At 44.4% G+C, this 22,567-nt stretch overlaps 1 protein-coding gene across 1 annotated transcript in view; it reads left to right on the top strand.

The window, feature by feature from the left end:
- ANTXR1 (ANTXR cell adhesion molecule 1) overlaps positions 1–22,567 on the top strand; it is a 105,470-nt gene that overhangs the window by 3,759 nt on the left and 79,144 nt on the right. The window contains exons 2-8 of the mRNA XM_086477108.1: positions 6,612–6,683; positions 7,376–7,447; positions 10,018–10,099; positions 11,349–11,382; positions 13,306–13,385; positions 15,133–15,201; positions 17,278–17,358. Coding sequence (XP_086333234.1) covers positions 6,612–6,683; positions 7,376–7,447; positions 10,018–10,099; positions 11,349–11,382; positions 13,306–13,385; positions 15,133–15,201; positions 17,278–17,358 — 490 coding nt within the window. The remainder of the gene's footprint in view (positions 1–6,611; positions 6,684–7,375; positions 7,448–10,017; positions 10,100–11,348; positions 11,383–13,305; positions 13,386–15,132; positions 15,202–17,277; positions 17,359–22,567) is intronic.

The raw sequence follows: 22,567 nt of genomic DNA, 5'->3' as shown, positions 1-22,567 counted from the left end.
AAAAAGCAAAGATTTGGTTTTGCTGATGTTGTCTAGTTATTATAAAAATATCATCCATGTGACTAATTATTGAAGACTATGACCCACCCCCTGACTGATGTGGTATCTAGTGCTGTAGTATGTGAACACTCCCCACGAGCACAGTTGGAACAATGAGGCAGCTCCCAGATTAATTTATTTGCAGGTAGGGAAGAAGGAATAATGAGTAAGTCTTCCTAGTAGTGTTTTGTTGTATCCTCTGTATGTCAAAGGTCTTATTTCCTATGCTTTTGCCTGTCGTGTGCAAATAGTAAGCATTTTATACCCATGTGCAGAAAACATGCAAGGAACTGTGCATGTGTGAAAGAAAACTTGGCTCTAAAAGATCCTTGGCAAGATGAAGCAAGTAATCCAAGCTGTGATCCCTTCGTTATTCAGCCAGACAGCTGATCTATTTTTAACCAGTCATATTGAAGTGAAACTCCTGCTCTAGAGAGGCTAATAGGTGTTTCTTTGAATCTAGCTTTAGTAGCTGTAGTTACCATGACTTAAGCAGGACTAAGTCCTGATTTGCACAGAGTGTAGAAGACTATAGGGGCTACAGTGGGATAGAAAGCAGACAGACACTCTGCATCACCAGGCAGGGAGACTGACCTACGCAAACCACTTCTGGTAGCAGTGACTCTTCCCCTGGGAAATGTGAGCCCTCCAACAGAGTTAACCACAGGTCCCTTCCAGATTGAATAATATTCTAGCTGCTCTAACCTGAAGACATGCAAGTCTTTAGCACGTAATCACAGAATGTCAGGGGTTGGAAGGGACCTCAAAAGATCATCTAGTGCACACACCCCCCCCCCCCCAGAGCAGGAAATGGTAAAATTGAGTGTCTGTGGAAAGAGATTCAAAGTCCTCTCCAATCTCCGTTGACCTAGTCAGTAACTCCTTGATGTTTTTTCTGGAATCACAGGCCTGAACCCAGAGCAATGAATGCATTTTGTTTGGATGGCAGGGGGTTGCAAGCATAAGAAGGCATAGTTTGTTGTAGCATGAGGGTTGAGGGACACTAGCAAGGAAGGGTGGAGAAATTTGCGCATTCTTGTGTCCTTTGCTTATTGCCTGAAAGTATGTAATTAATTCCTACGGCTGCTGTAGGCAGTGCAATTGCAATGAGCTAATATCTGGCCTGACATCCTTGCCAGTCAAGGCCTGTGGACATGTTTTTTAGCCGGTGGTAAATCTAAAGTTAACTATTCCTTGGTAAAAGGCATGGGTGGGAGCTACCTTACATCCAGGTCTAAGCGTGTGCCTGCAGCAGTCTGCATGTTATCTACAGCTCGATGGAAATTCAGTCCATGGTTCCCTGTTTATTAGCTTTTTTTTTATATATATCCCCTGCTAGTCAGGAAGAGAAGGATGTTCTTGGACTGTGATTGAGCTTAGAGGCTTATCCTGCTCTGAACTGGAAGACCCTGTAACCTCACACGTTTGACAGTATCTCTGGTGAGCTATCTCGTGTGAAGTGTGGCACAAGGTAGTAGTGTTTCCTCAAAGGCTTGCATCACCTCTTTAACATCTTCTTGTTATGTAGTGTTTTCAAAATTACTCCTGAAGTATTTGAAAAGACAAAGGACACTTTTTGGTTCATTTGTGTTATTTTTAAAGAGATTAATAAAAAGATGCCGCAAAACTTCTTGGGTCATTGCCACCTCTGACAGCTATGAGACTTCTTGAAGTTAGTCCAAAACTGTGGAAGTTTAAGGAGAATTTGGATCAACATCGGCTCCTGAATCAGGTGTCTTTTTGTACTTCTGTCAGCTGCAGCGCACGTAACTGGTGTGAAGTCTTTGTATAAGAGTTTGTGGGCTTGATGCTGTTTTCTTCTAGATTGTGAGTTAAATAAAAGTGTGGGTATTCTGAGAAGGTGCGATGACAGAAATGGAAATGAGGAGCCTAAAAAGTGCAAGAAAGACAAACTGTAAGGAGGTCTGAGTTGCTGCAGCTTTGGGATACCGTGTGTCTTGTCACAGTAGGAGAAAAGCAGCTGCTGGAGGGCTGCAGGGTTTAGCCAGAGAGTGGCTCTCCAGGTCTGGAACCATGGAGCCATATGGAGTGTCCCTCTCACCCTTGCGTTTAGTTTAGATGTACAAAATGCCAGCACAGTTGACCACAGAATGTATCATTTTCTTGTTAAAGGCATAATAGTTTACTTAGTCTTAATTTCCATTTATTGGGCTTTTCTCCAGCAAGAGAATTTGGCATCTTCGTGATGAGCCTTTTCTTAAATTGCAAGTTTATAGCATCAACCATTCAGCTGCAAATTGTTGGCTCACTGATCGTCTTATTTCTCTTTGGGAATATGAAGAGATAACGATTTTAAATTTGGCTTTTATTGTCTTACAGTTAGGCTTTAGAAATACTTGTCCTACTTAGAGTTCTTGGCCTGCCTTATGAGGGGCTTTACCTGTGACAAGTGTCTCTTACTGTGGGGCTTCCAAGTACCACAGCTGAGAGCTGTGGAGGTGAAGGCTATAAGCTAATGCTGGTTTTGTAAACTTTCTGTTGACTGCAGAAAGATTAGTTTTATTGGTTTTGTCCGGTTTATGCCAAGTGAAGACTGTAAGAAGCCTGAAGTGTGTTTCAGAAGATGTATTTTATGAGTTGGAGTACTTTTTTCTAAATGCAGACCTGAGCAGTTATAGCCACTGACACCTGGGTTTGACTACATGGAGCAATTACTGCAAGCAGACTGCAAGCTGTCTAGCTACAGGTGGAAAACTTGCTGTGCTAGAAGGAATGATGTGTGGTCAGCAAAAGTGTGAACCTTCATTTTGGGACCCTTTTATAGCTTGCACTGGTAGAGATGAAGAATAAATGGATTGTAGACTGTTCCAATCACCCCACTTCAGTGTCTTTGGAGCTGAAAGCAGAAACCATCCTCCTCTTGTGGGATGCAGTGGGTTTGTGTTTATGATTGTAGCAATGGTAAGAAGTTTCCTTAAAATAGATGTTTAACATTCTGCTGCTTTTGAACTTCAGGTTGTTCCTTTTGTGTGTTAATAGATGGGTGGGAAGGTTTCACTTAAAGAGCTGTCACTTCAGAGGCTTGGGGTTTTGTTCCAGAGGGCATAAAGATGGAACTCTTGGTAGGAGAATAGAGTGAGGATGATGAAGGGGAGGAGGTGCAGCAGGAGCTGAAGCCACACTTGCGTGAGGAATTAAAAAGCACTGCTCACCTGAAAAAACTGCCCAAACAATTTAAGACCAGAGGAAAAACAGTTGCAAAGGCGAACACTTAAACAGGATGTGCTATTGACTTATTGACTGGCATGTCATTGAGTTGAGATACTGGGTTTTAAGCTTTATTCTAGAAAATGCTGTTTTCAAAAAATTCATCACTTTTCAGAGCCATGGAAAATGACAGGAGTTTTATATGACGACCTACATACCTTATGTGCCTTGTGGCTGGATCTCATTCCCAGCTGCCTTGCTGCAATAGTAATTTCAAGTGAGCAACTTCTGTTCAGAAAGGAAGAAACAACCGTACTTTCAAAGGCTCATGTAGCTTCTAGGGCAGTGTCCTGCTGCAAGCAGGGGCAAGCTAGAGCTTCTGTGTTGACAGAGGCTGAGCACCAAGTTCTCCCTTAACACCAAGTGTAGTATGGCCATCTTATCTGATGGCTAGGAGAAGGCTGGTGAGGGTATACTTGTGAAAGGGTCCTAACTTCACTTGTCTGCCACGAGATGGTTTAGAAGGCATGCGGAACATTAATGAGGTGTACTTTTTTGAGACATGGATATATGGTCTAAAGCAACATACATTTCACTGAAGGAGGCAGTAATTGTTTTATGGTTAACAAAACCTTGGCTTCAAGTGTTTTCTGGACACTCATGTAACCTTTGCTATAAAGTCAAGTGTTTCTTTTATGCCTCGCCATAGAAAGGCAAGAAATACTTCTTTTCCAAGCCAGTTCTTGGAAATGATTTAGACTACTGGACATCGATGGGACTGCACTGCCTTTCATATTCAAAGTCTCAGTTATTCCATATGTCTGAGAGGAATTTGCACCTGGGGCTGAGCTTTGTGGGCCTCTGTTTCTATTAGTTTGCAGCAGGGGATAACTTTCTTGTTTGAGAGCAAGTCCTGATGTACCTCTGCCTTCATCTGTTAAAAGACACCAGTTTTCCCATTGTCTGTGGTTTAATTAGTTTATAGAGACCCTTACTTCTCTGGTCCTCTCCGATACACATTTGCATGGAGAACAAGTAATGATTTCAAGCCCTAGTCTGATGAAGGGAAACAGAGCCATGAGGTAATCTAGCGCTATTAGCGTTTGCTTGTGATCAAGTCTCCTCTGCAATCTGTCCCTTAGAATCCTGGACAAAACAGGGGTGCCTGTAAGTTTATTTTTAAAGAGGTGCATTTGGTGCAACGAGAGCTGGGGAGTTCGCTGTTTTTCTAGATGGACCATAAGCTTTTGTACCTGTGCAAGGGTCCTCATTACACGTCATCTAAGGCTGTCTTTGGACATATTGGGATCGTACAGAAAGAGAATGGCTTAAGGTATGTCGTGGTTTGAGCCTGCCCAGCCGGCAACAAAAGCCCCTCTGCAGCCTCTCGCTCACCCCTGCCCCGTCCCCTGAGGGATGGGCGGGAGAAGACACAACCCAAAAGGCCTGAGGGTCGAGACCCAGGACAGGGAGGGCTCCCTCACCAGTGATGGTCAGGGGCAAAACAGCCTCAACTTAGGGATAACACCACAAATGTCATACAACCAACCACCACCATCAAGAGTATGGAGAGATACAACCAGCTCTTAAAACAACCCACCTCCCCCCACCCCTCCGGCCTTCCTGCGCTCAGCTCTGCTCACAGTCCCGCCGGCACAAGGGGTCTCCGCGGCTCCTTCCCCCTCAGTGAGAGGGGCCCTCGCAGCCCTCCCCTGCCCCCCCGCGGGGTCCCCCTCAGGGCAGACCCTCCTCCATGAACTGCCCCAACGCGAGTCCTTCCCGCGGGGCCGCAGCTCCCCAACCCGCCCCAGCGCGGTCCCTCCCGGCGCTGCCGCCCTCCCACCGACCGGCGGCTCCAGCGCGGCCGGAGTCGCGGCTGCTCCGGGCCCGGTCCCTGCTCCTCCGGCCCGGGGCCCTCCGCGGGCTGCAGGGCGACCTCTGGGCCGCCGCTGAGCTCCAGGGGCTGCAGGGGCTCAGCCGCCATCTTAACCGCGGGGGAACCTCTGCTCCGGCACAGCTCCCCCTCTCCTCCCTCACTGACCCGGGTGTCCGCAGGGATGTCTCTCTCCCATCCCCCTCACCAACACGGACAGACAGAACAAAAGCCGACAATCACCAGGTTGTTTCACCCTTAAATAGTCATTCGCAGAGGCGCCATTGCCCTGGCCTTACCCAGAGGCGGGTCCGAAATCGGAGCCGGAGAAGCTTCTCGAAGCCTCTGACAGGAGCCCCCCTCAGGAGCGCCCTGCCCCGCTCCCAAAAGCCCGCCAAAACCCCGCCAGACACCAAACCAGCACAAGGTATCACCAAGCAAGTGGGTAAGGCCAAGGTTTTTACCGAATGGCTGTGGGTGAACGCCAGGTGTGAGGAGGATGGGGAAGGATGGTTTGCCTGCTTGCTGTGCCGCTGGGAAGCGGAGGACTGCTCTTGGCCGCCGGGCTGGGGTTGGCTGTGCCGGGTGTGCGGTACCTGGGTGAATCTGTTCGTGTTTGCGTGCTCAGCCCCAAGGTACCACAGAGTCAGGTCAGATGCCTTTTCTTTCTGTGAAATGAAAAAAAGAATCGCCAGTGTTCATCTTTCCTTCCTCAAGCTGCAGATCGATGAAGGTTCTTTTAAAGTTGGAATGGTGATTTCTCCTAGAAATATTTTTTTAATTGTAGTCACTGAATTAAATAAGTGATGACACATTTTTTTTCCCAACTCTATGAAGGAATTTTTCCCCAATGTTAATATTCCAGTGTTCATAGAAGTGTTTTTGCCAGAAGGGGCATTTAGTGCTGAAAGATTCTGATTAACCTAATTTTTTCCTGGTTGTTACAAAGAAGAATAATCCAATCTCGTTGTAGTCCATGGTTTATTTTCCTGAGGAGTGAAATTAGTTTGTTTTGCTTTTAACCGAGGTGTGAATGAATTAGCCAGAACAGTTGAGAGGTGGACCTAAGGTGTTTTACCTTTCATAGTCTCCAGCACAGTGGAAACGCTAGAGAAGTTTAGTAATCTGTTACTCCAGCTCCATTTTATTCTCAAAATAAAGCTGAAAGCTCTGCATAATGGTATGACAAGTGAGTTGGTGGAATTAATCTAAAATACTGTGCAGAAAGACGAGGTCTTCACTCGGGGTTTATTTGTTTAAGGCCGTGCTAAAGGTCTAGCATAACTGCCGTATGTTATTGCCAAGTGTAGCCTCAAACACTTGCGTGGAGTGTAGATTATTCTTGCTTTTCAAAGTTAAGTAGGAAATGTCATTTACAGTTTAATATATTTTTAAAGGAAGAATGTAGACACTGAGTGTTAAACAAAATAAAAAGAAATTACTGGCTGAGCAATGTGTAACAAAACATTAGGCTGAGAAAACTACAATAGCAGCAATTAAACTAATACTCCTGTAATAATTGTTTCCCTAGGTCAGGAAGTGTCCTGCACCATTGGAATGAAATATATCATTTTGTGGAACACTTGGCCCGCAAGTTCATAAGGTAAGAAGTGGTGCTTTGCAGATAACCGAGTAAGGAGGGGGGGTGCCAGCGGCTGGGAGATGTGTTCGCAGTTACAGTCCCGTAACACATGCTGGTGCCAGTCCTCTGGTGTGGAGAGAGTTCTTCGTGCTCTGCTCAGATCATCCCGTTGACTGCTTTTCCCCAGATTTCTGTCGTGCAGGACATAGGAGTAGATAAGCTAGTTGTTCCCTTTCTTCCTGCCTGAATTGCATGGATCAAATTGTATTTTTGTGGGGAGCGAACCCTCTTGTTTGAGTGGCTGGCTGCTGCCTGAGGTACAGAAGTTTGTGTCTGCAGGGAGAGGCCTGAGGCTGGGGCTTTCAGGCACTGAGTGCCTTGAGACTGCATGAAAAATCCCCAGGTCAGTGGTTGGAATATGTTATGATAAACATAATTAGTCTTCTTTTGTCTCCATGGGGGTAAGCTTTTCTTGCTTTGGCAATTCAAAGGTCATGATGCAAGTGCTATTTACATCTTTTAGAAGGATTCCCTATGGTTTGCCTTGACTAGGAAAGCCCAGGGCAAAACACCTTCTGCTACTCAGTCCTGTCTTTCATCCTGTGGAGTTATAATCCAGGTAGAAATTGGAGCGTGCTGTGTGGTGTTACACATACAGTAAGGTCTGGTCTGGACACCAAAATAATTTGCTTCTTTTTTCTCCCCTTCTCCAGCCCTCAGCTGAGGATGTCCTTCATTGTTTTTTCAACTAGAGGGACAATTCTAATGAGGTTAACAGAAGACAGGTAAGAAGAGGTTAAAAGGTGCACAGCAGCTTTTGTGTCCTTGTAGCTTCCTTCACCTTCCTTGCTCAATGATTTCCAGTCCACTGCGAGCAGTGTTGTGACACCTTTGTGCTTCTCCATTGAATTGTTTGAATCACCTGCCTGTTTTCACATATGACGCTGTCTGCTAGAATGCATTAAGGCCTCTTAAGGCAGAGGTTGCCTTCTTAGTTTAACTTCTGAATGTCTTTCTGTCAGCAGTTAGGGTTTTTACTCAAACTGCTTTCATTGAGGGAGTCTGCCTACCACAGATTTTCAGGCTTTTATCAGAGAACAAAAGCCTTATTGCCTTTGAAACATCCTTAGGGAGTTTCTTCTGCGAACAACTGGGTGAAACTCCCTTCCCATAAACGTAAACTTGAAAGCAGTAGGTGATACCCGTACTCTTGAGGTAGAGGTGAACATGATTTCTTAGGAGGTCTGAAGGTAGGTTACACGCAAACAGTGTTTAGGATGGGTTGCAAGGGTGTATGTTTTTTGCCAATGACAGTTTGATTGCCATCTTTCTGAAGCGTGTTCCTGTCACCCCTGTGTAGATCCCCAAGTTAATCCCGGTAAAATCTATGGGACGGAATTTATTTATTTTTTTTTTAACTCTGACTTCAAGGAGAGCTGGATGAGGTCCTTTAATCGCTCTTGCTTCCTCTGCTAACTTCATTGCCACGTGGAGCAAAAATATATGTAACATATGTGAGGCCTGTATAAGTCAGCATGTGTTTTACATATTGGATGTCTATGAAATTGCATACCAGAGCAGCTACTATAGAGGAACGAATAGGAAACTGGCCACTTCCCTGAAGAGCAGTCCACATACCTACCAGCCTTGAAAAATGTCATTAAACCCAGCCAGCCTAAGCATCTCTTGCCACTTACTGCAGCAGTAAGTGTAAAGAGAATTAACCGTATAACTTGGCACCAGAGGGAAACCTGTTCCCTGCCTCATTCCGTCTCCCACCCTGTGAGCACATCCCATTGCAAAGATCTCTAGTCTGTTAAAGCTCTAAGCTATGAGACTTCAGTGTTTCCCATGTGGAAATGTATTTCATATTTATCCAGCTGTTCTAGAAATGTTGACTGGGAACAGGATATTGATGTGGTATTAGTCTAAAAGCCAGCTGACTGGAGAGCTGCTGGTTTTTATTGGAGGACTGACAAACGAGGTGTGGGCTTCATGCTGGTCTGTCAGTTAACACTGACCTTTCTTAATGGAGTAGTGGCAAAACCTTTTTCTACCTTGCCCATGCCTCCATGTGGTGTATCAGCATCTGACTGTGAAGACTGAGGGTGCTTAGCATCCCCTTTGGAAAAGCTCTGTGCATCTGCTGGGACTGGACTGACATGTTTGAAAGCCCTTTGCTGTCTGTTTTAAAATTTCAGTCTTCAAGTTTGAAAAATAGTTCTGATCACAGGAAATGCTCTTGATTTTATGTTCAGCTTTGTCTTGGAATGCGCATGGGTAGCTGAACAGAGGGAATATCTGCCCCCAGCCCACCTATGGTATACAGCTCAGTGTCTGTCTAGTTTGGAATATCACAGGTACAGAATGAGTTCTTGAATGTTTGATAATTCAAGCTACTGCAAAAGCAGATACTCTTTTCTCCCTTGGGGAGTTACTGCTCTGTTGACTGGATAATGTTAATGCACCCCTGCAGTCAGCCTCACAAATGTGAGATGCAGTACGTGATGATCACAGAAACTGGATTTCTTGAAGTAGTTAAAAAATGCAGAGACAAAACTGACTTCTGGTGTTTGGTCTTGCAATGTCAGTGTGGTCCTGTGTGCAGTGACTTAATCTGTTTCCCATGAAGATTGTGTAGTTTGCTCAGAGATACACCCCACACATTGCAGGGGTTTATCTTGGTATTAAAGACTTCTGGCATGTAGTTGGCTTCCAGATCTTGGTGTCTGTAACTCAATAGAACAACAAATGGGTGCCCACCCAATTTAGCCTGTAGTTGCTCTGTCACTGTGCCTGGGATTTCTGAAAAAATTAAAGCAGATACCCTAAATTGTAATGAGCTATTGGGGAAAGGCTTTAATCTTCAAGTCAGTTTGAACAGGAGCTGACGGTGTAATGTCCAAATAAACTGGAGTTGCCAGGATAGTTTGAGATTTTGGTGGCTGTTTGATTACACCTGTATAGTCAGGTTGGCAAGCAGAGGTGAGGAAAGTGAGCCAGGTGCAAGTGAGCTGCTCTGCTTCTGAATCAGAGGTTTGACCGCGGTTACACAGGGAATGTTTATTCGGAAAGAAATATATGGATATTCACCTAGGAGATGCTGCTGCTGGAATGCTTTCCCCAGGCTGTGGGAACACTGGGAGCGCATCTGCTCTATTTCCCACTTTCCTAGGCATCTACCCAGACATTACCTTAGCCTGTAACATTACCTCAGCCTATATAAACATGGGATTAGCTCTTTCCTGCCTCCCCCCCACCTCTGTATCTGGTTCTGCCATGCATGTCTTCAGCTGGATATCAGCTCCTGATAAATTTGATCTTGGATCTAACAATGCGTCTGCATTCATTGCAGGGAACAGATACGCCAAGGTCTGGAAGAGCTGCAGAAAGTCCTTCCGGGAGGCGACACGTACATGCATGAAGGATTTGAAAGGGTAACTAGATGCGTGCTATAGTGCCTCTAAACTGTGTCTGGGTGCTCCTCAGGAAGTGTTAAACAAAGGAATCTGGTTACTAATTCTCTGGTAGGTAAGTGGGACTATCTCCCTTCTATGCAATAGGCACACTGAGGTGTACACATTGTGTTGGAGGTGGTCCTAGGGAGCTGCAGACCCTACTATTTATCTTTCTTTTGGCCTTCAGCTTTTATGGGGGGAGCTGCCTTTTCAGCTTAGGACAAGGCAGAAGACTTTGATATTGCAATCTCATGTGGAACCATGTTCTTGAAGGGTGGAAAGCTGTCTGAAGTCCTGCATGGGTGCTATAGTAGGCTTGTTAGAGTTGGGTGGGGGCTGAGGCCATGACTCTAGCCTGTTCTCACTGATGGACAAATAATGCTGGGCAGAAGCTATTGCCTGCTCTAATCTTCTTCTGTGTATTTTATAGTCTCGGGAGTTTCTCTAAACCTGAACTCCTGAACCCCTTCCCATATACATTACACGTATGTAATGTATATGTACACAGATGATGCATGTACTATACGTGCATTTTGGAGGATTGTGGAACCGTCTGCGTATTGAAAATGCATAGGAACACACAGCAAAAATTCAGGTGACCTGACAGAGTTGCTGGCCCGTAACTAGGAGTCCAGAACCAAATCCCACAGTTTGGTGACTTCAGGAACTTTGCAGAAGTCTACAATACCAAATTCAAATTCAGAACAGAAATGAAATTCATAAGCCAAATATGTTGAGGGTGGCCTACTTTTTGATTTTGAATTGATGCCCACTGAAGCGTTTGCCATTCGACCTTGCAGGATATGCTTGTGCATAGATCAAGTGGGAGACAGAAGCATAAGAACATCTCTCTGCAGTTGGTTTATTTGCAATTAGAGTAGTTGGGCTAGAGGTGCTGGAGAATATTTATCAATGGACCTGGGATGTTTCTCAAGGAGGAAGGTGAATGTCATTTTCAAATAGCAGAATAGTGGGAGACTGTTATTGGTGGCCAGTGGCCTTAGGCTTGGTTTGAGTTACACTTTCGATAAGACCTTGAAGTAACTCAATCGAAACCTTAGGCCAGAAATTGGTTCTATGAAGGAGATGTCTGTGAAAGCAGAGGGTGTGTGCACACTGCAAACCTGACATCCTCACTGCCATCTTCTCTTTCTTTCTGGTGCATGTGTAGGTGCCCACAAAGTATTATTATTCATTAATTGCTAATAATCTTCTGATTTAATTTCAGGCAAGTGAACAGATTTACTATGAAAATGTTCACGGTGAGAGACTTTCTTGATCCATTGAATTATTTTTTTTTTCTCTTTCTTTTTGGCTGATAACTTTAATAGATTTGAAATGCAGCTTCATTGCGGGAAAGCTGGGGGTGGCTCCTATTCTTACAGGAATGCAATGCTATTCAGGCTAGTTGTTCCTGAAAAGGAAAAAGAACAGGTGGAGCTTTAATGATCCAGATCAGGAATGAATGTGTTTCAGGCCAAAAGCGAGAAGCCAGGCTGACTGAAAGTACCTACTCTTACCAAAACTGTCTGGTACCTTATGTTGTTGTTTTTGCTTGAGGACTCAGGTAACCATTTCTTCTTCCTTCTGAAACATGAGTATGCAGAGATGCTGTTAGGTACAAGTTTTTTTTCAATAAGCAATTTCTAAATCCAGTAGTAAGTGCAGACAGTTGCAGAAACGTTTGTCCTTTCCTTCTGTGAAGTTAATTTAAAAACTTTCTGCACTTCAAACCCTGCAGTAGAAATATAACCATTGATTCTTGGAAACCAAAAGACAGGCATCCAGATGTTCAGGTACAAAGCCAGTCCTAATGGTTTTGCAGGGCCACATATGAATAAACTGAAGTAGTGACTAAGTCCACACAGCTTTGGGGCTCACCTGTAAAATCTGACTGCAGCGGAATGGAACAGGTAGCTAGAACGATTCGATTGGGGGTTGATGCTGCTTTTACATGTTGGTGTACATAGTATGTGTAAATAAGTTGCCACCATATGCAAGAAGCAGTGGACAACTGGGTCCTCAAGTCTGGGTGTTTGCCTGTGTATTTCGTCTTTATTCTGTGCATTTGTCCTTGCTCCACTAAAAGGAGCATTTATGCCACCTGCAGTAGGTCCTAGGGCTCCTGCAATAGTTGATGGAGGGAGAAGGGCGTCTCTGGAGGTCATTTGGGCTCCTGAGTTTGTACAAGAAGCGCTTGCTTTTCTCCATTTCCTACAGAAGGAGCCTGGGCACTTGAGTTGGGCATCTGCAACGTGAATGACCCTGCCTGTGGCTTATTGTTTATCAAGCACTTGACTTTCTTGTTGCATCATTACCGTGTTCTTTAAAATTTGGGATTTCTGAGTGGCACGAACACAATTAGGTCTCGGATCTCTGTTCTGTGGTAGTTGAAGTGGCTCATTTGGATTTTTGTCTCTTCAGCAACAGCTTGTTAAAGGCACAGCTACTTGATATGGCAGGAAAATACCCTAGATGGTTGAAGAAATTAAAAGGCTGATAATTAACACACCTTGACGTATTTAGCCTTTATCGTTCCATGACAGTGTTTGTGCAAGATGTACCTACAGAGCTCCTTCAGATCTGTAGCAAGTCCATTGTCAGAAATATGAATTAATTCAATTTGGCCACTCCTGAAAGCTAATATAAACCTGTAAACCCCAAGCTCAATACAAGGAGAAGACTGCAAGGTTTTATTATGTTGCTGAAGTATGTTACGTAGGCAGGTTGAAGATTTTAGACCGTTTTCCTACCATATCTGTTTAAATCCCAATGGAGATTTTTATCACAAGCTGAAAAAAATCTCTGGATTTTTTGAATTGACAGCATTAATAACATCAGGAAATAGCTAGAAACACTTTGCATTTTTTTGATGGCTGCAGTCTAATCTACTGGTCTGAAATATTGAAATAGTTACGAGGGGCTGTCAATTAAAAATCATTGCACATCAAAGGAGTGTGGTATAAAACTGGTATTGAAGGCAGATGCCTGTGTGGAAAAAGTGTGCAGAAATTCATCTTCTGAGAACTGGTTGGCTGAAGGGAGATAAGGACATGGGCTTGATGTCCACTGTTCTAGTCCTTTCTTCTGTCCATTCTTCTAGTCCTTTAAGTGTGCTAACAGGTCTAGGCTGGTTTGACAAATACGACTCAAAACCAAGGGACTAAAGGAGTTTGTGTGTTTAGGTTACAGAACTGCAAGTGTCATCATTGCGCTGACAGATGGAGAACTCCATGAAGACTTATTTTTCTACTCTGAGAGGGAGGTAAGTGTCTCTCACATTTTTAGCCAGGGAGACAGTGAAATGTCTGGGCTTGCTGCTTTGAAGACAAAAGACAGGGAAAACCTTTTTCCCTAATAACAAAACTTCCCTCTGGTCATCTTGAGACATAAATCTTAAGGATAAACATTAACAGCAGCAACGCTTCTGGCTCATCAAAACAGACTGTTCAGGAAAGGAGGGAGGTTTAAATTTCCAGTTAAAAAAAAAAAAAAAAAAAAGAACCCAGAGGAAGGAATAGTTTGCAGCGGAAAAATTTCAGTATTTACTGGATTCTTCTGGGAAATACCTGAATCTTCTCAATTGGGCTTTTCTTCTTTCACAAAAAGTAAAGACTGCCGAAAGAGGGTGACTGTTGTTCCTATAATCTTTTGTCACATCAGAAAGCCCTTCAGATGATCAAATCCAAAATTTCCACAACTGTTTCCAAGATTCAAGCATGTATACTCAACGCCCTCGTTAAACTAGCATGTTCTGCAAAACGTTAGAGAAACAATATGTTGAGCACTGGAAAGCTTTGCTGTGTAATGTTGCTACTGATCTCCTTTTGGTAGTCATCTCTGAAGAGGTGAAACAAATTAAGATGACCTGAACTTGGAAGATGGTATTGTTACATGAATTTGCTATGGACAGAATTTTTCCTCTCAGTGTGTCCAAAGTGTGGCTTTAAATCCAGCAACAACAAAAAGAATGGTTTTGTAGGAAAAAAAAAATCAGTATTGCTGCAGCACAAATGTTGTGAAACTAGAGTTCCCCTCCTTACCGTTCACCTCCTTTTCTTCCCTTCTGAAATAAAACATCCATGAGAAAAAGAAGTTTGTTTTTAGAGGTGAATGAACAAGTCGAGAGGTCAGAAGTGCTACATTTGTTTTGGGTTTGGGAGGAACAGTTAGTGTGCTAGCAGAACGGAGATCCTGAACTCGGCTCTTATACTGTGAGTTGCTTCAGTTGTTTGGGTTTGAGTTTCTTGGTGTAAAACGAACGATGCTTTTCTTGTAAGGCACTTTGCTTTGAATTGCTGCAGCCTTCTGATATGACCTGACTTGCTACCATCCTTTCTGGGAACGGGGTTTTGATCAGGTGTTCCTGTTCTAATGAAATGGGGTTAAATTACTTACTGTGTACTTACACAGGCAAGAGCATTCAGAACAGTTGCTTTTTGAATAGTAAATGCAACTTCATCTGCATGTCAGTGAAATAACCTGGAAAGATCAAACCTATGGATGTTCTGCCTTTGTTAGTTTGAGGTGCTGTGTAAGTAGTGGGAGTGATGCAGTTTTATAGCAGATGGAATGAAATGTCTCTTCACCTGGGGATATCATGAGTCCAGGCACACATGTCTGAAGTAGGAAATACCAAAACATTTTAGGTTACTGTTAGACTGGGATGTGTCCTAAAGAATGAAAATAAAATGGATTTAGTCTGTCTTACATCTGTTGGACAGACAAAATGTTAGGAAGTTGGGGTAGCTGGGAAGGTGAGCTAATCAGGTTTAAAAAACCCCAAACCACCAAATACCTTGGGATTTGCTTTTCTAGACAAATAGCTGCTCTACTAGCAAATAAAACCTGGTGTTGCAGAATCTTCGAGGAAAGCTTTCAAAGCTCTCTTTTGACAAGCCCCCTGCATTGCTTATTTTACAGAGAAAGACTAAATTTATGATTAAGACCTTTCCAGAAACTTGCCTCCCATCACATTTGCATCCATGTCATCCTTCCTTTCCTTGTTCCAGGCTAACCGGTCACGTGACCTGGGAGCAACAGTCTATTGTGTTGGTGTGAAAGACTTCAATGAGACCCAGGTAAATGAGGTGCTCCTGTTTACTGAGGTCCTTGGCAAAGGTGCTTGTTGAACACAGGCACGTGTGCGTGCTCCTGGATCACTTTCTCAAGTGGTTTTCCTCTCCTTCCATTGGCTCACAGTCTAAAGTGAAGTGCTTGAAGTGTCTTGGTCTGGGTGTTGGGTTTAAGCCTCTCTCTGTCTGAATCTCTGTCTGTGGAGAACTGTCCCTCTGTCTGCATGCCACAGTGATGCTTGCTGATGGTGGAGGAAAGCAGAGGAAAAGGCACATGAAGAACAGCAAATCAGTCTGGCTTAAGCTGTAAGCAGAAGGAGCTTGTGGGGACTTTTGCCCCCCCAGTAAAATTGAGGTATTTCCATGTAACACATCGGTTTCGGTCCAGCTTTTCTTTCATGGCAAGACTATGCTGTAAAAAGCAAACAGCTCCATTAGGTACACTAATATTTTACAGTGTTTTCCCATTTGATAGCCTGACTAGTAGTTTTTTCATATGCATGTCAGTATCTCCATGAATTACATTTCACTCCAAGTGTAACAGTTAACATTTTTCTAAAATGAGTGAAACACTTGTACAGCCCCTAAGTGGAGAGCTGAAATAGTTATTGAATAGAGCTTTTCCAGGTTTTCAGCTTTCTAACAAAGCTTCAGACAAACACTGATTCAAAAAAGAGTCAAAACAAACTTGTTTTAGAACAATCTCCTTTGAATCAAAGCTAGAGATTAGTGTAACCCAGAGTTAGTCATGGGAAAAGCAAAGAGGGAATAAAAATGGCAGAGACTAGATCTAAAGCAGCAGACCTCAAAGACAGCTGCTACTTGAAGTCATTTAGATGCTGAAGAAATTAACTGGAGTTAGATGGCTGTGTCTGCAGCCCCAGAATGCACTAGGAGGAGGAGTGTGGGGAATGAGTTGGGGAAACTGTAAACATCCTGCTTTACAGAAGCTGCTCTGTCTTGGCCAACAAGCAGTAAGCTGCTTTACTACCCTTCTCGGAGCAGGCAGGGGAAAGTTGCCTGGCGTATTTCCCTGGCTGCAAACCAGGAGGCTGGCAGTTTGGTGTTTTGCTCGAGAAATGGGAGTTCTGAGTGACATGAGTTGGAAAGGTGGAGCCAGTGGGGTTTAGGGAGGAATGTGTGGCTGCCTCCAATTTGCGATGCTGCAGGAAACGCCACAGAGGCCTGCTGGGTTGATGCTACCTCTGCCAGGGGAGAGAATTACTATAACAAATGTTGGCCTTGCAGCAGTAAAACTTGATTCTGCTCCAGCAGATGCATGGAGAGCTCATTACTTCTGAATTGGCCTTGTATTTTTGCCTTAACCCGTAGCATGCTATTGACGAGTGAAGCTGCATGTAGCTCTTTACAGGTGATGCCCTGGTTCCCCTCATCTTACCGCTGCCTCGTGAATGGCCCTCTTCCTTGTCATGGAGGCTTCCAGATGCTCTTCTGCGCCCTTCTTCCCCTCACTTGGAAACTATCTCTTGTTATAACTCCTTGCTTTCCTCTTCTTGGTGCTCTGATGGTTGAGCCTGGGACAAATAGTCTAATCTCTGCCCTGACAGGAAAGGTGAATGAGGCTTGTATCTCCAGATGGGCTATAATTTGCATTAGTCTTCTCTCTGTGTGAAAATACTCAATCATTTTGATTAGTTTCCTGGTTTAAGTGATGTATGTGCTGAAGGGTTTTGCTGTGTTAGTGGCCTGTCATGTTGATGCTGTGGCCTATTTTGGCTGGGGAGTTACCGTGCTGGGTGATTTACAATCAAGTGGGAGACAGTTTTTGCAATAAAAATGGGCATCAGTGAAAGCCACATTCTGTCTTGCCTTTGAAGTTAAGGGAAGCCTTTTCTGATTCCCGATACAGAGCTTTCTAAAATCAATCAGTCTAAAGAGATTAACTTTTCAATGCTTGACAAAGTGTAACGCACCAGCGATCCGTACAGAGTACGTGGAGTATTCGGTTGGGTTTTTTTACTTGCAAGTGGAGGAATCTGGAGAAGTCTTAATTTGCTGCCTGCTGGCTAATTTTTCTCATTCTTTGCATTTCTGTTTTATTTACTTTTACCGCTCTGTCAGCTGGCTAGAATTGCCGACAGCAAAGATCATGTCTTTCCAGTGAATGATGGTTTTGAAGCCCTTCAGGGGATCATAGACTCCGTAAGTATTTTTTTAATCATGTGTTTGCGTGTGTGCGCACATTAGTTTGTGTTCGCTTGCACAGTTGAAGGTCAAGGACCTGCTAACTGCTAATAAATCGCTTAAACGTTTGATCCAAAGAAACTGACCTTTGTTTGTACTCATATTGCTACTTCCAGGTAGAGTTTATCAATAGGTCACAATGCAGGAAGCTTTGAGCCCAAATATTATCGTCTGTCTCCCTCCTTGATGGGAAGTAACTGACTGAATGGACTAGGTGCCTGGTGACAGTTTGTAAAATGGCTGCCACAGACTGGGACAGCGGAGGTGTGTTAGAGCACGTTCTGTATGAAGGATTGGGGCCCTGCTTAGTCTCTGTCCTTCTGCTCGATTAGCATCTTTGCTGTCCGGATGGATGTGCTGCACTGCTCACCTGTTTAGAATGGGGGAAGGGATCCTGCTATATATGCCAAAATCCCCAAACCCGTGCTTTCTACGTTTGGGCTCCTGACAAATGGGCTATTTTTTTTTTCTTACCCAGACCTCGGTTTCCCAGTTCAGATTGATCAATTCCTGGCGTTTCCCCAAAGAGTTGGGTGCAGCATATCAGAGCTGGCCCATTCCTGAGGGGCTGGGATAAGAGCTAGCACTTTGGCTGGCAGAGGGAGGGGGATAAGGATTGTTTCCTTTCCCATGGCTTGTGTACGAGTCATGTAAATGGCTCCGTGGTCTTTACTGGCAAATAAGGCTGCCTGATGAGGCATCCCTCTTTCTAGCTCTAAAACTTTGGGTGGCCTAATACTGTTTCACCTAGGACCAACACTTCCCTTGACTGAGCAGGAAAGGCAATATAGGAGGAAAGTGTGTGCCATTTTCACGGTAAGTGTAAAACGTGCCAAGCGTTCACGAGGAAACAGTATGTTTTCAGGTGGCTTTCAGTATTTTTCTGTTCCTTTTGCTCAGTCATATCCCCTAACTGTTGTAATTAGATTACTTCCCATGGCTACAAAGGAGGATGGGAAATCCTTTTAAGGACATGTGTTTTGTTCATTTTGGTGAGTGTTCTAGTTGATAAAACACAGATGAAGTATACAACTCGAAGCTAGGGTGGGTGGGTTCACCAAGGGGCTCTCAGATTTCTGTGTTTACAGTGGTGCACACTATTCTGACCGTGTAGTACCAAGCAAAACTGTTCCCTCAGCACACGCTCAATTTTCCCTAGTGCTATCGCGTGTAGATGGAATACAATCCCTTGCTTATTAGTTTTCCTGGCACTGTCCAAGTGTGGGGCTAATGCCTCAATTCTCCTGGACAATCAGGTGTTGCATGTCGTTTAAGAAAGCAACAAAACAACAAAAACCTTAGTTTGCTTCCCAGCCCTGCATTCCCTTTGCAGCTGTTTTTAATGAGTTCCAGCAGCAGTTCTGACTCCCTTTCCAGTTATACTGAACAGAATGGGAAGACTTCAGCCTCCAGAACCTAGTCAAGAACTGCTTCAGCTGACTGGTGCAAGATTTACCAGCCTGGAAAGGAGAGTCACAAGGAAGTGTGATTGTATAGTAGTGAGTCTGTGACCTGAGCACTTGTGTTTCAGTGGAGTGATTGCAATAGATTAGGTAGAAAGGAGATGTGTGAAGGGAATAGTAAGAAGATGTTAATCGCTCTGTAGAATAGCAAAGAATCTGTAGACACCTGTTCTAGCTGGAAAATAAGCTCCCTCATTCCTTTTCTTGTCCTCACAAGTCACCTCTGTCCTGGAGCAAAGAAACAAAGCATTTGTGGTCACAGGAAAGAATTTTAATGCTGAAAGAGCCATGAGATTTGGAAGCTTCTTTCAATTCCTATGTAAGAGTTGGTATAGCAAGGATGCTCAGCCATGTGTAGAGGGGATTGCTTAGCCTACTAGCTGCTGGCTGATACAACAGGGGAAGGAAAGATCAACTGATGAGCCTGAGGGAGGTTAGTGTTCGAAATCACTCTAGAGATGTGAAGTCCTGGGTTTGTTCTGCTCTGCAGTGATTTGATGTGAACTGCCCTGTATTCTGCTGAGGCAGCCTGACTCTTCCCTCCTCCCCTTCTCCTGTGGAGTAGATCTTTTTCAACCCTCTGTGTGCACAGAGGCAGTGGACTTAGAAGTCCCTCTGGAATGAGGAAGAGGGTGGGAGCTGGGAGTGGTGGAGCTTGAGGCTGGCCTCTGCTGGGCCTCTACATCTGTTGAGCAAAGATGTTCAGGGTGGTGGGTCTGCAAATGTTCCAGTACACCTGCCCTTCCTTTTCTGTGGGAGCCAGCAAGTTTTGAGTTAGCAGCTGCAGAGAGATCTGCTCGGTGCTTTCCGAGAAGGACAGTCTCCCACTGAGCTCCACCAAGCCATTCAGGCCATGCCCTGGAGTCTGTGCTTAAATGAGCTGAAAATACAGCCCCATGCTGGAGTCATGCTTAAAAACATGATTCTTAAAAATGGGAGCTAAAGTCATTCAGTGCACTGTAGGTTTTGGTCCTTTCTCTCCTGAGAGTTCCAATGTGACTTTTTTACTAAGCAAGCCAGTTGCTTTGTCTTCCTCGTTGTGAAAAAGCCACTGCTAAAACTTCAGCTTCCCCCATGTTTAACAGGGAATTTGAGGTTGTTAGGAGGGAAGAATCTTGTAGAGAAGCAGACATCTGATTGCTGTGAGCTGGGAAACAAATGGAAGGAACTGAAGTAATTTATTAATTTTTTCTTTGCTGTGAAAAGTTTCCGCAGATCATAACCTGTCAATTTAAAGCAAATGGAGCAAGTCTTAGAAGGAAAACCTGAACCTCACGTTCAGCTACTGCTCAGTGTGTCTTTGATAGGAGTGCTGGGGGCGATGGAACACAGAGCAGTATGAAAGTCAGGAAGGGATCCTGTCATTGCTTTGAGCCTTTGACAGGAACTGACTGAAAGAGCAGACTCCTGGAAGAAGAATACTCCCTGATCCCTGCCATGCATTCAGCAGTGGCAGTAGCTCGGAGCTTATCTCAAATAGAGATGTGATTGGGGTCCCTTAGAAAGGATTCTCAGAGTTAGTTGCAGGAAGCTTCATGAAGCAGTTGTGATGTATAAGAAATGAAGTAGTATGAACTAGTTGGCAGAACTGTTTCCTGTCTGTATAAATTGTGCAAATGATTCATCCTTTCCAGTTTCATTTCCTGTGTATTCCTTTTGGTTCGTCTTGCAATGGTGTCCACCTACCCTCAGTATTTTTCAGGTTGTGGCCTCAACTCTTAGAATTGATGTGGCAGTTTGATGTACTCCTTTACCCCAGGACGTTTTAGCTTGGATATGCCGTCTCTGAATACTTCCGTAACACAAACTGCAGCGCTGGGTCTGTGCAGTGTGGTAGCTTCTGTGAGACCTTGATGTGAGCGTCTGGTAGACGAAATGTGAGGAATGAGGTGATGCTTTTATGCACTCCTCCACACTTGCAAATAGATAAACTGTCTATTCCCTGGTGCAGGGAGAGAGATGAGAGAAAGTTACTTCCCTTGCAGGACATGTCCTGTATGGGCAAAGTCCGTAATGTACACAAAGAGTCTGTCAGCTGTGTGCCCTGCTAAAGTGTAGTCCGAGCTGTACACCTACACTGAGAGGGTCAGCAAGCTGGGCTCTCTGAGCCTCTGCAGCTGGTGAGGAAGGATGGGCTCTCCAGAGGGCAATTCAGAGCAGGAGCTTCACACAGATGCTCTGAATCTGTCTTCTGTCAGAGCCAGCCTTTCTACATAGGCCAAAAAGAAAGTCAGCAGCTCAAGCCTCTTGGCTTGGGTAGCAAGCTTACCCACCTCAAGTTGAGGATGTGAACCCCCAGGCTCAACTGTGTAGTTTCTCATTACTTTTAGTGGTATATGGTCATGCTTTCTCATTCTTTCTTCCCCCAAATGCATCTTTAAAAAGGACTTACATATATTTATTTTACTTAGCTCATGCAGATATTACTGGCCAGGAAACACTTAATAAATAAATTACTGTTTTGTAATTGGCAGCAGACTTCGTTATTTAGTAATTCAACAGAGCTTGATAATGAGTACCTAGCCTCAGACTGTGGGTCATTCACACTAGCACTGATTAGACCATAACCTTCTATTAAGCTTCAGCATCCTGTTTGCTAATTAGAATTCCCAAATTTGGTGAAAAAAATGTATAAGAAATATGCAGCTGCTCTGGTGAAGTAATCTGCCTGCATGCTTGTGGAGCAGAATACCAAATGAAAGCTGCCAGCAGCTGCAGAATTTCACTCCCTTTCTGCCCTTTTATTTCTAAAAGCACCCGGGTGACCTGCGGGGCCTCTCCTGGCTCTTGGCTTTAATGCATTGCTGGCAGGAACCTACATCGGTCACAGGTAGTGATCGATTCCGTCCTGTCCTGACAGAGATGGCTGTGACAAATAAAGCCATGCTTCCACAAGGATGTGTTGCATTTTGTGTTTGGCATGTCAACAAATATTAACAAGAGATCCTCCCTGGAGCCTGTGTGAGGCTGGAGGGTAATTGGAGCCCCGTAGAGTACAACAGGAGACTGATTTGGGCATCTGAGCTTGGTCATCCAGCGTGTGCCGCTAGAGACAATGCGGGGCTTCCTCGCCGACAGTGAGCACGGGCTTCATGTGCTTTTCTGCATGGAGGCCAAGGCAAGCTGCCTCGAGGCCTGCAGTCGGTTACCAGGTAAAGCAGAACTGTCGTGGTTCTCCCTGTGAGAATGAGGATGTGGAGTCAGTTCTCCCGCGTACGCTGTTGGAGCGGTTCATAGGCTCTCAGCTGGGAGATTGCATCGCCGCGCTTGCCTGTTATTTTGCTTTCCTGAGGAGCCAGCCTGCAGGGAACCAAGTGCCCCCACGGCCCCCACAGGGCTCTGCAGTCCTTGGGAAAGAAGAGAACAGGAGATCTGATGAAATCTTCTACGATGAATATGTCAAAGCCCTTTTTGAATTTATTTTTATGACGAGGAAGAGACATAAAGGAATTCTTTCGCGGTAGTTACTGCTCCTGATTTTCACTTTAAGTTAGGGTGGGTGCTTGGAGCATTGGAAACATTATTTTAAATCAAAATAAATATTGCAGTTGGCATTATAAAAAGCCATTAAGGCCAGCTTTTTATAGTCACGTAAATGGATTGGACTGGAAGGGAGCTCTGCATCATCTAATTGAGGCACCTGCTATTCCACCCCCCCCATCCAACTTGGCTTACAGCGTGAATGTTTGCAAATGACTGAATCA

This window comes from Leptosomus discolor, chromosome 23, assembly GCF_034619465.1.
Source record: "Leptosomus discolor isolate bLepDis1 chromosome 23, bLepDis1.hap2, whole genome shotgun sequence".
Classification (NCBI taxonomy): domain Eukaryota; kingdom Metazoa; phylum Chordata; class Aves; order Leptosomiformes; family Leptosomidae; genus Leptosomus; species Leptosomus discolor.
This window is presented reverse-complemented; position numbering and strand designations above follow the sequence as displayed.